The sequence below is a fragment of the Zea mays genome, chromosome 2, assembly GCF_902167145.1.
Source record: "Zea mays cultivar B73 chromosome 2, Zm-B73-REFERENCE-NAM-5.0, whole genome shotgun sequence".
In the NCBI taxonomy this organism is placed as follows: domain Eukaryota; kingdom Viridiplantae; phylum Streptophyta; class Magnoliopsida; order Poales; family Poaceae; genus Zea; species Zea mays.
The window spans coordinates 211,062,963-211,077,195 of record NC_050097.1 but is presented as its reverse complement, the minus strand read 5'-3'; the positions used below and the strand labels follow the sequence as shown (position 1 = coordinate 211,077,195).

At 48.8% G+C, this 14,233-nt stretch overlaps 1 protein-coding gene across 2 annotated transcripts; it reads right to left on the bottom strand.

Annotated features, from left to right (window-relative positions):
* Window positions 1-9,450: 9,450 nt before the first annotated feature.
* On the bottom strand, window positions 9,451-13,617 carry LOC100280088 (uncharacterized). Of its 2 annotated transcripts, none has more exons than NR_158543.1 (4): window positions 13,123-13,617; window positions 12,459-12,681; window positions 10,186-10,376; window positions 9,451-9,731 (listed from the first exon to the last, which is right to left on the bottom strand). NR_158543.1 is itself a non-coding variant. In NM_001361019.1 (4 exons), the coding sequence occupies exons 1-4, from the start codon at window positions 13,401-13,403 to the stop codon at window positions 9,600-9,602; spliced, it is 885 nt and encodes a 294-aa protein (NP_001347948.1). In that variant the 5' UTR covers window positions 13,404-13,597; the 3' UTR covers window positions 9,496-9,599. The 2 variants fall into 2 exon arrangements, 1 of the variants encoding a protein (NP_001347948.1); NM_001361019.1 differs by having other exon boundaries at window positions 9,496-9,731; window positions 10,186-10,434; window positions 13,123-13,597.
* Window positions 13,618-14,233: the final 616 nt, after the last annotated feature.

Genomic DNA, 14,233 nt, shown 5'->3' with positions numbered 1-14,233 from the left:
TGTGTAGGGAGCGGAGAACTCATGCTTGATCCCTTCCTCCTCAAGGAACTCCTCCACTTGAAGGTTCTTGAACTCGGACCCGTTGTCGCTTCTTATCTTCTTCACCTTGAGCTCAAACTCATTTTGAGCTCTCCTGAGGAAGCGCTTGAGGGTCCCTTGGGTTTCAGACTTATCCTGCAAAAAGAACACCCAAGTGAAGCGGGAAAAGTCATCAACAATAACTAGACCATACTTACTCCCTCCTATGCTCAGATAGGCGACAGGTCCGAAGAGGTCCATATGCAGCAGCTCCAGGGGTCTTGAAGTGGTCATCACATTCTTGCTGTGATGTGCTCCTCCCACTTGTTTACCTGCTTGACAAGCTGCACAAGGTCTATCTTTTTCGAATTGCACGTTAGTCAAACCTATCACGTGTTCTCCCTTTAGAAGCTTGTGAAGGTTCTTCATCCCCACATGTGCTAAGCGGCGATGCCACAGCCAGCCCATGCTAGTCTTAGCTATTAAGCATGCATCTAGACCGGCTTCCTCTTTTGCAAAATCAACTAAATAAAGTTTGTCGTCTAATACACCCTTAAAAGCTAGTGAACCATCACTTCTTCTAAAGACAGACACATCTACATTTGTAAATAGACAGTTATACCCCATGTTGCATAATTGACTAACAGATAGCAAATTATATCCCAAGGACTCAACTAAAAACACATTAGAAATTGAGTGCTCATTTGAGATTGCAATTTTACCTAATCCTTTTACCTTGCCTTGATTCCCATCACCGAATATAATTGAATCTTGGGAATCATTATTCTTGACGTAGGAGGTGAACATCTTCTTCTCCCCCGTCATATGGTTTGTGCATCCGCTATCAATAATCCAGCTTGAACCCCCGGATGCATAAACCTGCAAGGCAAATTTAGGCTTGGGACTTAGGTACCCAACTCTTGTTGGGTCCTACAAGGTTAGTGCAAATATCCTTAGGGACCCAAATGCAAGTTTTATCACCCTTGCATTTTGCCCCTAACTTTCTAGCAATTACCTTTCTATCCTTTCTATAAATTGCAAAGGAAGCATTCAAAGCATGATATATTGTAGAAGGCTCATTAACTTTCCTAGGAATATTAACAACATTCCTTCTACCAACATTTCTATCATGCACAACATGAGAACTAGAAGCAGTCATAGCATAAGAATCATAAGCATGTGAATCATAAGCATCATAACTTCTAAAAGCATTTCTAGAATTTTTCCTATCATGATACAAAAAGGCATGGTTCTTTTTAACACTAGTAGCCATAGGGGCCTTCCCTTTCTCCTTAGCGGGAATGGGAGTCTTATGGCTTGTTAAGTTCTTGGCTTCCCTCTTGAAGCCAAGTCCATCCTTAATTGAGGGGTGTCTACCGATCGTGTAGGCATCCCTTGCAAATTTTAGTTTATCAAATTCATTCTTGCTAGTCTTAAGTTGGGCATTAAGACTAGCCAATTCCTCAGTTAGTTTGGAAATTGAAACTAAATGATCACTACAGGCATTAACATCGAAATCTTTACACCTAGTGCAAATCTCAACATGTTCTACACAAGATGTTGATTTACTAGATTTTTCTAGTTTAGCATTTAAATCATCATTTTTGCTCTTTAAACTAGCAATTGAATCATGACATGTAGACAACTCACAAGAAAGCATCTCATTTCTCTTAATCTCTAATGCAAGTGATTTTTGTGCTTCTACAAATTTGTCATGTTCCTCATACAACAAATCCTCTTGCTTTTCTAAAAGCACATTCTTATCATTCAAGGCATCAATCAATTCATTAATTTTGTCTATCTTAGATCTATCTAAACCCTTGAATAAGCATGAATAGTCTATGTCATCATCATCACTAGACTCATTATCACTAGAAGAAGCATAAGTGGAGTCTCGAGTACTCACCTTCTTCTCCCTTGCCATAAGGCATGTGTGACGCTCGTTGGGGAAGAGGGATGACTTGTTGAAGGCGGTGGCGGCGAGTCCTTCATTGTCGGAGTCGGAGGAGCAATCCGAATCCCACTCCTTTCCGATGTGTGCCTCGCCCTTGGCCTTCTTGTAATTCTTCTTCTTTTCCCTCTTGTTCCCCTGTTCCTGGTCACTATCGTTATCGGGGCAGTTAGCGATAAAATGACCAATCTTACCGCACTTGAAGCATGAGCGCTTCCCCTTTGTCTTGGTCTTGCTTGGCTGCCCCTTGTGACCTTTTAGCACCGTCTTGAAGCGTTTGATGATGAGAGCCATCTCTTCATCATTAAGTCCGGCCGCCTCAATTTGTGCCACCTTGCTAGGTAGCGCCTCCTTGCTTCTTGTTGCCTTGAGAGCAAGGGGTTGATGCTCGTTGATCGGTCCATTCAAGGCGTCGTCCACGTATCTTGCCTCCTTGATCATCATCCTCCCGCTTACGAATTTTCCGAGTACCTCCTCGGGCGTCATCTTCGTATACCTGGGATTCTCACGAATATTGTTCACGAGATGAGGATCAAGAACGGTAAATGACCTTAGCATTAGGCGGACGACGTCGTGATCCGTCCATCGCGTGCTTCCATAACTCCTTATTTTGTTGATAAGGGTCTTGAGCCGGTTGTATATTTGGGTTGGCTCCTCGCCCCTTATCATTGCAAACCTTCCAAGCTCGCCCTCCACCAACTCCATTTTAGTGAGCATGGTGATGTCGTTCCCCTCGTGAGAAATCTTGAGGGTGTCCCATATCTGCTTGGCATTGTCCAAGCCGCTCACCTTCTTGTACTCATCCCTGCACAAAGAGGCTAGCAACACAGTAGTAGCTTGTGCATTTTTATGAATTTGTTCATTAATAAGCATAGGGCTATCCGAGCTATCAAATTTCATTCCATTCTCTACAATCTCCCATATGCTTGGATGGAGAGAGAATAAATGACTACGCATTTTGTGACTCCAAAATCCGTAGTCCTCCCCATCAAAGTGTGGAGGTTTGCCAAGAGGAATGGAAAGCAAATGTGAATTCGAACTATGTGGAATACGAGAATAATCAAATGAAAAGTTCGAATTGACCGTCTTCCTGTAGTCGTTGTCGTCGTCCTTTTGGGAAGAAGAGGATTCGTCGCTGTCGTAGTAGACGATCTCCTTGATGCGCCTTGTCTTCTTCTTCTTCCCATCTTTACGTCTGTGGCCCGAGCCAGAGTCGTTGGATTTGTCATCTTTTGGCTCGTTGACGAAGGACTCCTTTTCCTTGTCGTTGATCACGATTCCCTTCCCCTTAGGATCCATCTCTTCGGGCGGTTAGTCCCTTTCTTGAAGAGAACGGCTCTGATACCAATTGAGAGCACCTAGAGGGGGGTGAATAGGTGATCCTGTATAACTTAAACTTATAGCCACAAAAACTTGTTAAGTGTTAGCACAATAAATGCCAAGTGGCTAGAAAGGAGTCTCAACAAAACACAATACCACAAGAGATCAATCACAGAGTTGACACAGTGGTTTATCCCGTGGTTCGGCCAAGACCAACGCTTGCCTACTCCACGTTGTGGCGTCCCAACGGACGAGGGTTGCAATCAACCCCTCTCAAGTGGTCCAAAGACCCACTTGAATACCACGGTGTTTTGCTTGCTTTTTCTCAATCCCGTTTGCGAGGAATCTCCACAACTTGGAGCCTCTCACCCTTACAATTGAAGTTCACAAAGAACACAGAGCAAAGGGGGAATGAGCAACGCACACAAGACTTCAAAAGATCAGAGCAACAACGCGCACACAAGTCGCAACAAGAGCTCGCAACACAACTCAAAGAGTTCGCAACTCAACAAGAGCTCTAGATGCTATCACAATGAAACGAATGCGCGAGAGCGATGTCTTGGTGCTTAAGAATGTTGTAGGAATGCTTGGTGTGTTCCTCCATGCGCCTAGGGGTCCCTTTTATAGCCCCAAGGCAGCTAGGAGCCGTTGAGAACAAATCAGGAAGGCCATCCTTGCCTTCTGTCATCGGGCGCACCGGACAGTCCGGTGCACACCGGACAGTGTCCGGTGCCCGATTCCTTTCCTTAAATGGCGAAGCCGACCGTTGCAGATCTGGGAGCCGTTGGCGCACCGGACATGTCCGGTGCACACCGGACAGTCCGGTGCCCCCTTCCGACCGTTGGCTTGGCCACGTGTCGCGCGCAGAATCCGCGGCCGACCGTTGGCCCTGGCGACCGTTGACTCACCGGACAGTCCGGTGCACACCGGACAGTCCGGTGAATTTTAGCCGTACGCCGTCAGCAAAATTCCCGAGAGCGGCCTCTTCGGCCGAGGCAGCCTGGCGCACCGGACACTGTCCGGTGCACCACCGGACAGTCCGGTGCCCCAGACTGAAACAGCCCCTTGGCTGTACACAGCCAACTCTTTTCTTTTCTTTTTCTTCCTGTTTCCAATACTTAGACAAGTATATTAGTACACAAAACCAATGTACTAAGACATAGAAACATACCTTTGCTCTTGATTTGCACTTTGTCCATCCACAAGCATGATTTCACATTTAAGCACTTGTGTTGGCACTCAATCACCAAAATACTTAGAAATGGCCCAAGGGCACATTTCCCTTTCAGGGACGGCGCTTGCCTCCGTCTTGAACGCGAGGTCGACGTCCGGCGTGCCTTCCGCCGGGGCGTCGGGGGCGTCGATTCGCTCGACGGCCAACGAAGCGCGGTCTCCCGCCTGGCCTTGACGGCCCCGCCTCCTCCTCCGTTGGCGGGGGAGAGAACGGAGCGAGCTCGAATGTTGCTCTTCCACCACGCGGGGAAGATGTCGTCGATTCTGCCGCCGGCGGGCGGGTTGTCGGCCGCCATTGTCGTCGTCGCGCGGCGGTGGAAGAAGTATCATGCCGTAGCTGCCGTCGAAGGACATGAACTCAAGAGTCCCGAAACGAAGCACCGCCCCGGGCCGGAGAGGTTGCTGGAGACTGCCCATCTGGAGCTTGACGGGGAGCTGTTCGTCAGCACGCAGCACTCCCCTACCTGGCGCGCCAACTGTCGGCGTTTCGAGACAGGGGGGTCCCTAAGCCGACGAGTGAGTGTGCTGCGTGCCCCAGCCCAGATGGGTCGAGCGCGTGGGCGAGCGCGAAGGGGGGAGAGGCGAGGTGGCCGGAGTCGAGCGTGAGAGAGGTGGAAGTCCCGCGGCCTTCGTGTTCGTCCCGCGCCCAGGTCAGGTGCGCTTGCAGTAGGGGGGTTACAAGCGTCCACGCGGGTGAGGGAAGCGAGCGGCCCCAAGAGAGCGCCTATCCCGTCCTCGGTCCCGCGCGGCCAACCTTCTCTAAGAAGGCCCTGGTCCTCCCTTTTATAGTCATAAGGAGAGGATCCAGGTGTACAATGGGGGGTGTAGCAGAGTGCTACGTGTCTAGCGGAGAGAGAGCTAGCGCCCTAGGTACATGCCAATGTGGCAGCCGGGGAGGTCTTGGCACCTTGCTGGCGTGATGTCGTGGCTGTCGGAGGCGCGACGGAGCCTTGCGGAGGGACAGCTGTTGGAGTGGTCGAGTCCCTGCTGACATCGCCCTGCTTTCGTAAGAGAGCTGGGGGCCGCCGTCGTCACAGAGCTTGTGGAGCGCCATCATTGCCCATCCGGCGGAGCTGGCCGGATGGGACGTCGGTCTTGTTCTCCGTGACCCGAGTTGATTCGGGGTAGGATGATGATGGCGCTTCCTGTTGACGTGGCGGGTCTGTGCCCTAGGCAGGGTGACGTGGGGGCTCCTCCGAAGCCGAGGTTGAGTCTGTCCTCTGTTGCCGAGGCCGAGCCCGAGCCATGGGGTCGGGCGAGGCGGAAGTCGTTCGGCCGAGGCCAGGGCGGAGTCCGAGCCCTGGGGTCGGGCGAGGCGGAGTTTCGTCGTCTTCCGGGTCTTAGCCCGAGTCCGAGCCCTGGGGTCGGGCGAGGCGGAGTTTCGTCGTCTTCCGGGTCTTAGCCCGAGTCCGAGCCCTGGGGTCGGGCGGAGCGGAGTTCGCCGTCTTCCGGGTCTTAGCCCGAGTCCGAGCCCTGGGGTCGGGCGGAGCGGAGTTCGCCGTCTTCCGGGTCTTAGCCCGAGTCCGAGCCCTGGGGTCGGGCGGAGCGGAGCTCGCCGTCTTCCGGGTCTTAGCCCGAGTCCGAGCCCTGGGGTCGGGTGGTGCGGAGTTCGCCGTGGCGCCTTTGGCAAGGCCTGACTGCCTGTCAGACTCACTCTGTCGAGTGGCACCGCAGTCGGAGTGGCGCAGGCGGCGCTGTCCTTCTGTCAGACTGGTCAGAGGAGCGGTGGAGTGACGGCAGTCATTTCGGCTCTGCCGGGGGGGGCGCGTCAGGATAAAGGTGTCAGGCCACCTTTACGTTAAATGCTCCTGCAATTTGGTCAGTCGGTGTGGCGATTTAGTCAGGGTTGCTTCTGAGCGAAGCCAAGGCCTCGGGCGAGCCGGTGATGTGTCCGCCGTAAAAAGGGGGGCCTCGGGCGAGACGGAAGTCTCTCGAGGTCGGCTGCCCTTGGCCGAGGCTAGGCTCGGGTGAAGCGTGATCGAGTCACTCGTGTGGACTGATCCCTGACTTAATCGTACCCATCAGGCCTTTGCAGCTTTATGCTGATGAGGGTTACCAGCTGAGAATTAGGCGTCTTGAGGGTACCCCTAATTATGGTCCCCGACAATTGTCTACTTATTGACACTAGTAAATTTATTCCTCTTGTTGTATTGACTAAATTTACTTAGTATTGTTGTTTTTAGTCAAAACCGTCTATTCACCCCCCCCCCCTCTAGTCGGTGTCCTAGATCCTACAGTGGGGCCGGAAAGCTTTCCTGGGCTCTGGATCTTGAATTAATGGGTTGATGCATTGTATAGTGCGATGGGAAGTGCTGCTGGGACGGGTGAGGATTCTGGTAACAATCCTCCTCAAAAAGGTCATGTGCGGACTGTCCAGACATTGGCCCGGACCGTCCGTGATTATGTGCGGACCGTCCGTTGTTGTACGCGGACGGTCCGACTGGGTAGTTTAGATTCTGTGTCGTGTGTGGTGGTTCGGGCGCATATCTAGGTAACTCATTAAAAATCGGCCCGACTGTTGTTGGTCCGGACGGTCCGCGCTCACGTGCGGACAGTCCGGGCATGTGCAGATCGGCTGATTTGCTGCCGATTTGCGGTTGCTCAGGGTATGTGTCCATCGGCATCCCATAAAGGGGTTGTGACTGGTCGTGACAACCTGTAGCCGATGTGTTACGCGTGTTACCTCCTAACTCAACCTCGTGCGAAGGAAAATTTGTGATACTAGATTTATCAAATGCACGTACTAGTCTCTTAAGATCGCTTTGCATACCCCCTATGATGTTCTGCATTTGTTCACGCTGATCTTCTACATAATTTCTAAGAGATTGCAGATCGTTGGTATTACTAACATTGGGGATATCTGGCGTGGGTTGGAGCGAAGCCGGATCCGTCGCCCGATGTCGGACGACCTTGTTGTTCCTGTCCACTTTGAAGTTGGCCAAGAACTTTGCTTTCGCCTCCTGGATCATCCGCTCCTTGTGCTCCTCGAACTGGAGCTGCTCGTCAGCCGGCAAGGTTTCCCAAGTCGGCTCTATGATGTTGCTTGGAGAAATATCAGAGCTATCCCTTGAACCGGCCATTGAGGGTCGATTTGATGAGCTTAGATATGTACTTCCCCAGCGGAGTCGCCAAAAAGTATGTTGACGCCTTTCCGGAGCGTCAAACACTCAACAAGAACCGTGGTGGTGCCCTCTGCACAGGGGCGAACGGTCCGCGCGCGGGGCCGGACGGTCCGCGGCCTGGTGCGAGGCGCGGTGGTACTCTCTACGCAGGGGCGGACTGTCCGCGGCCTGGGGCCGGACGGTCCGCGGCCTGGTGCGCGGCTAGGGCTTCTCTGCCTGACGGCCGGACGGTCCGCGCCCTGGGGGCCGGACGGTCCGCGCGTACGCAGAGGCGGCGGAAGTCGCCGGCGGCGCCTGGATCTCGCTCCCGGGAGGGACCCCGTCGGGGAGGAGAGATCCTAGGTGGTGTCTAGGCTCGGGCCGGCCGACCTAGACTCCTCTAATCGGCATAGGCCGAAGAGAGACGAAGAATTTGGGGATTGGATAGCTAAACCTAAACTAGACTAGAACTACTCATAGGATAAAATGTGAAATAGAAGTTGTATTGATTCGATTGATGATTACAAATCGGCCGTAGACCTCTCTATTTATAGAGGAGGTGGCTGGACCCTTTACACAACTGATTCCGAGCTAATCCCACGAATATAGCTAACAACCGTAGCACAAAACTCGAAACTCTAATCTGTTCTGCGCACGCGCGGATCGTCCGGACCGCGGACCGTCCGGCCTCAGGGCCGGACCGTCCGCTTGCTCATTTCTGGTTCAAACAAAAACGATAATGATTTTAATGTTTAACGACCGTTTTCATCCCTACTCCTACCGGGCCTCGGGCCTTCGAGGTGTTGCGCTGCTGTGCGTGCAGGAGTGGCCGGACGACCGCCCGCACATGGCGGCGGCGCTCGTTCGGCAACCCGGACGCGATGCTCCTGCTGCCCAGGCACCCGGGCGACTGCGCCGATCAGGGCTCCGCCGCCTCCACCGACGGCGAGTGGTCCTCCACCTGCACCGTCAACGACGTCACCGTCCCCATCGTGGAAGGACGGTGATTCCACGTGGCGCGCGGCAGAGTCGGATACTGCCACGCGGCAGAGTCGTTGATTTCACAGTAAGCCTAACCCTTAGAGCATGATAATTTATCCACGTGTGAACGGGAATGTGGTATTGCATGGAGCAACTTGTTTGCCATATAATCGTCTCATACGAGGACCGAAGAGTAAATATAACAAACATGACTTTGACTGTCTAACAGTAGAAAGAATCAAAGAATGAACAATTTTTAACTGTAATCTTCGGCGTTGACATACCTTTCAAGAGTCTCCGGGGTGAGAAAGAGCAACAAACGCGGCGATTATGTATTGGATTGAATCGGCCAAAAAAATCAGTTAGTTTTTCACCCTAGATTTATCACAGCACATGTATGCTTTCTATGGATGAACTCACCTTAATTGATTTTCATATTAATTCACTTCAATGTACGAATTTGGATATAACCTGGGAAAGTTTTTTTAAAGGCAATACAACACTGGAGATAATGTCCAGTGAAAGTATTTCATAAAGTGTGTGGTCTGTCCAAAGGCATGTGCTCGTCTACTTCCATGGTAGAATAGACAAAGATTGTAGTGTGTGGGCAGATGGATGTGTATGTGTGGACATATTAGCACTGGAGCCAATCTATGTTGGAATTTAGAAGAATTTTCACATTCCAGAAGAGGCACGGTACTAGCAAAAACTCTAAAAAAACCGATCCGAAACTGCATCGGTACCAAATAGTGGGTAAATCGGTATGAAGGGTGATTCCAATATCGTAACATTTTGCAATGGGAATATAAAAAGTTTCCAGTGAACCATTAGTATCAAGCTGGAGATGAATCGGCCTTTCTGTGCCATAATACAAATTGTACCAATACACAGAGAAGTTGCAGGCTGTTCCATTTCCAGGAACCGTGCAGGCTAAGGTCACAATACATTGCCCAATGAAAAATAGGGTTCAACTCAAGATTTACCCAACTAGTTTTCTAAAAGATGCAAATGCATACATAAGCTGTAAGTACAGTTGTTAGCAGAATAGATACTGCATTAACAGCATCGTTGTCCAGGATAGTCATCCCAGAAATCTTTGTAACCGTAGGGCCCCTTTTGCTGACCACCTACAGAGCAACAATAAAATATTATCATATGGAAGTTGCAAGATAATACTTTGTTAAAAGTCATTAACTTTCAAACAAAGTCAAGCTTGTTAATATATTTTACTGCAAGAGACCCCAGCTAGCACAAGGAGCAAATTCTGGCATCATTCTAAATGATTGTTTATACTTGAAACATCCAAATGTACTCGTTATGTTCTTGTACAAATATCATAACTGTTAATAGACGTATATAAGAAGCCCTATTGATATTCTACTTTGAACATGGTGATAAAACGAAGAAATGATTTTGTGCTCTTTGCCGTTATCACTGACTAAACATCAGAGCCATAACTTAAGACCGATGAGTACTATCACAATACACTAGTGCCCTCTTGATGCAATCTTCAATGAAAAAGTTCCAGAGATTGTTCTTTTCTCTAATAGCATATTACCAAGGTGGCACAGAACAGATTACCTTCTTCCGAACACTGCAATACCCACTGAATTCAAGTGTAGCTCCCAGCAATGAATCAATTAGACTCCCAAGCAAACCAGCTGCAGCAGAGATGGGTAGTACTAGGAGCTGCCTGATGGCCATATCGGAAGAACATTCAGCAGTCAACAGTCCAACAACAACGAAAGTGAGACCAATGATAAGGCCTCCTCCTGTGGCAGCAAGAAGTCCTTGTAAGGTGACTGCACCATTTGTACCCTTCCTGACAGGCTTATAGAGCAATACTGTTATCAGCTCACATATAAACACTACAAAAAGAGTAATATTCATTTGAGAATTCGACAGCCCTTCTGTTACAAAAAGCAAGTCATTTTAGACTTCTCATTTTGTTACTAAATGTAAGCCACGGAAGCAATTTGAGGCTCGTTTCTGCTTTTATTCTTTCTTCCTTTTGCCCAGCTAAATTAATGTTACCACTATCATGTGCGAATAACCCATCTTTGCTGATGTAGTCTAAATGAAGGGCAACAAAATCATTTATCTTGTTAGACTGTGTGTGGGCCGGCACTACTGTTGGAGTGTCGTCCCATTAAGGTTAGGGTTCTGTGTCTATATATGCAACCACCACCTCTATACAATACAATCAAAAACACTACATTGTCCCACATGGTATCAAACTAGGTTAAGATTAGGTTTTTACCTCTCCCTACCCAATAGCCGTCGGCTCTCTCTCAAAACTAGCAGCCGCCGCCCGCTCCTCCTACCTTCAGCCACCGGCACCGTCCCCGGGAGGCTCATCCTTCCCTCCCGCCGCAACATTCGCACCCTCACGACGCTGCGACTGCGGGGTGATATTGTAACACCCCGTCCACTCCCGAACCGACGGTACTTCTGGCAGCTCTCTAGTATTATATATTGTCCCCACAGACCAACACGATTCTTTTGTGCGCACTTTGTCCTCACTCATGCGCACCCGAGAAAACTTTCCGGTTGGTCAACCATCCTAAATTGCTTCAAGCCAAGCACGCTTAACTTGAAGGTTCTTTTGAGATAGGCTTCCGAAAAAGAAAATGCACCTTGTTGATATGAGTACTCTATTAATTTTATTAAACCTTGGGCTAGGATATCACCATTCTCTGGGGCCAAGATATCACAGATATCAACCCGTCGGCTCCTAACTTCGACTTCTGCTCCAATCTCATTGTGTGTGGTGCCCCCGTTGCGATTGCGGGGGATGTTAGACTGTGTGCGTGTGTGTGGACCGACACTGCCGGCCCATTAGGGTTAAGGATTCTGTGCCTATATATGTAACCACCACCTCTATGCAATATAATCAAGAGCACTACATCCTCACATATCTACTTCCTCAATTCTTATGTACAAATATAAAATGACTTACATTTGGAATGAAATGGGGTAAAATCTATACAAGAAATGGAAATGAAACAGTAAATATTCTGTCTAATATGTAGAAAACAATAATAGTCATAATCTGTTACACGGTGTAGCAAACATAGTAACTTAGTATAAAAAAACTACTCCCCATTAATGCTAATTGTAAAAACTCGGCAGCGCACACAAAAAAAGGGCTCTCAATACTCATGTGTCCTAGTACTCTATATTAGATCATCATTTCAAAGAAAAATAAAGTGAGCTATTACGCCTTAAACTCAACTCCTTTACAAAACAGCATATTAGAATTAGTAATATATTCGATGGTTGAACGCACAACCCACCAGGGACAAAACTGAGCATAAAATTAGGAAAGTGGACAAGGTCTGTGGTTTTTGTCCCAACTCTGCACATCAGGAGAAAGGTTTCACACGATTGTCTAAGGAATGGATGCATTGTGCATTTTGTATGTGATACTTTGTACTGTATTAGGCCTGACCAGCATACTTTGTACTGTATTAGGCCTGGCCAGCCAGGCATATTGTATGCTTACCTGATGAAGAAGTGATAGATCTTATGGGTTTTCTTAATGTGATGACTCAGTTCTTATTCTTATATGTTAGTCCAATGCCATAAACAATTTGGATATGGCTAGAAGGGTAGCAAGCCCATGACTTTGGAGTCTGGACATTTCAGATCATTTGACCAGAAATCAGATATGGTGGCTCTGTCCAGTCAAATTGGAGGTGCACAAGCCATGCAAAGTAGGATTGACAGATTAAGGAAAGTAGACAAATTTTACAGCCTAGCATGAACTACATATATAATCATGACTGAAGATAACACATGGACACATTAGTATGTAACGCAATATATCTTGTCGCATGGAAAAGGACACGTACCTTAAGGGATGTAATAAGCCTTGGTTGTTCATTACTAAGCACACCGATTTCAGATGACCAAGTATCTCCATTGCAGCAACAGTAGTGGCCAATGATACCACCTATGATGCCAGTTATAAGCTTTGAACCATTTGAGTCCATGCACTGATCTTGCCCTCCAGTCATTAGTGCAAATATCACAACCAGTACAGTGGCAATTGTGCTATTTGCTAGAACTTGGATCCTTTAAGATGTAAAGCGATATAGTAAGATACACCAGCAAGATTAATTTGACAAAACTGTAGCTGCTACGATATATCCTTTATGAAGTATGATGACATCCACATCACAAATCAATTATATGATCGAGGAAAGAAAGAAGAGGTTCACGATATGTTTTTAGCTGCTGATCTGTTTTTTTTCCTCGAACTGAGCAAAGAATGTACCAATTCGAAAATAATTTAAAGAAAAACAGATTAAGCAACACATAATGTAATTTCATCAAAGCAATCAAACATGTAAAGCTTGCAGGGAAATTCTCTAGAATCTATAACATTTTGGCTTAAGTTGGAACTGCAATTACTGTTCGGCTGTATGCATGCTGACAACAGCATAAAGTGCAAACTCTGAACAAAGGTAGTAATATGCTGAGTATCGCAAATTCCCCAAAAGAGTGTTTGGTTACCAGTTGCGCTGCCCGCCCTCCTTGAAGTTCTCCTCGATGCGGCGCTTGTGGTCCTCCCCGATCTTGGTTACCTTGGACGATGAGAAGAAGAAGGCCAGCAGCAGCGCCCCGTACCTGTAGCCGCATGAGATGTGGACCGCCATGACGACGAAGCCGGCGACCCCGCCCGAGGCGTCTAGGGAGCGGCGGCGGACCGCGCGGACGGCGATGACGGCCGCCAGCGCCGCGCCGACGGCGGACCTGGCCGCGAGGGGGGAGTCAAAGGCGTTGGGGATAGCCATGGCGGGGCGGGCGCGCTGGTGCCGCTCGGGGTCAGCAGTCAGTCGCGGTTTGCAGCCGGAGCCGCCGGTGGAGCGAATTTGTAGGGGAGTCGGGCGCGAACCCGGAGCGTGGAGATGACTCCCAGAGTCCCAGACCAGTTAACCACCACGACGGGCGACCGGGCGACTCGCAACGTGATTTTCTAAGTGATTTGGTGACCGAACAGGCTGATTTGGGGCCTGTTTGGTTTGTGGTTAAATATGCCATACTTTGCCTAAGGTTAATCGTTCGAATTGAATAACTAACCTTAGACAGAAAAGTTAGGCAAAGTGTGGCAACTGAGGTAGTGAACCAAACAGGCCCTTGCTCTGCTCGGTGAGTCGGTGCTGCTCAGTCTGTTCGGCGTGTGCGAAATCACGTGGGACGGATCAGCCTACGCGTGCTTCGACCTTTGCCTGGTGCAGCCGTGCCCGTCTCAGACCATGTTTGGTTTCAATTAATCTTAGGACTAAACTTTAGTTCCTACTTGTTTAGTTCTAGGGATTAAATAGATTCTAAAGTCATTAAATACATTGTCCACAAGACTCAAATGCCCTTGGAATACACTCATGTGGGCTTTTAGGGCCCCTTTGGTAGGACTTATTTTTCAGCTTCGGCTCTGGCTCATGCAAAAGTTGTGCCAAACACCTCTTTTTCAAATGGCTTCACCAGTGAAGTGCTTTTCCAAAATGAACTAGAGGGCATGAGCCAAAAAAAGTGGCTCACCCGGCTTCAGCTCACGTCATTTTTGCACAATAGCCCTCTCACCAATCCAAATTATTTTTTTGGTCCTGCCCTCAATCCCTAGCCA

Bases quoted from the DNA above. Each gene is read 5' to 3' on its own strand.
- LOC100280088 (NM_001361019.1), bottom strand. From the start codon at position 13,403: ATGGCTATCCCCAACGCCTTTGACTCCCCCCTCGCGGCCAGGTCCGCC. The intron at 12,682-13,122 runs GTAACCAAACAC...TACATCTTAAAG, and splicing joins GAGGGCGGGCAGCGCAACTG to GATCCAAGTTCTAGCAAATA. The intron at 9,732-10,185 runs GTAATCTGTTCT...GTTGCTCTGTAG, and splicing joins ATTGCAGTGTTCGGAAGAAG to GTGGTCAGCAAAAGGGGCCC.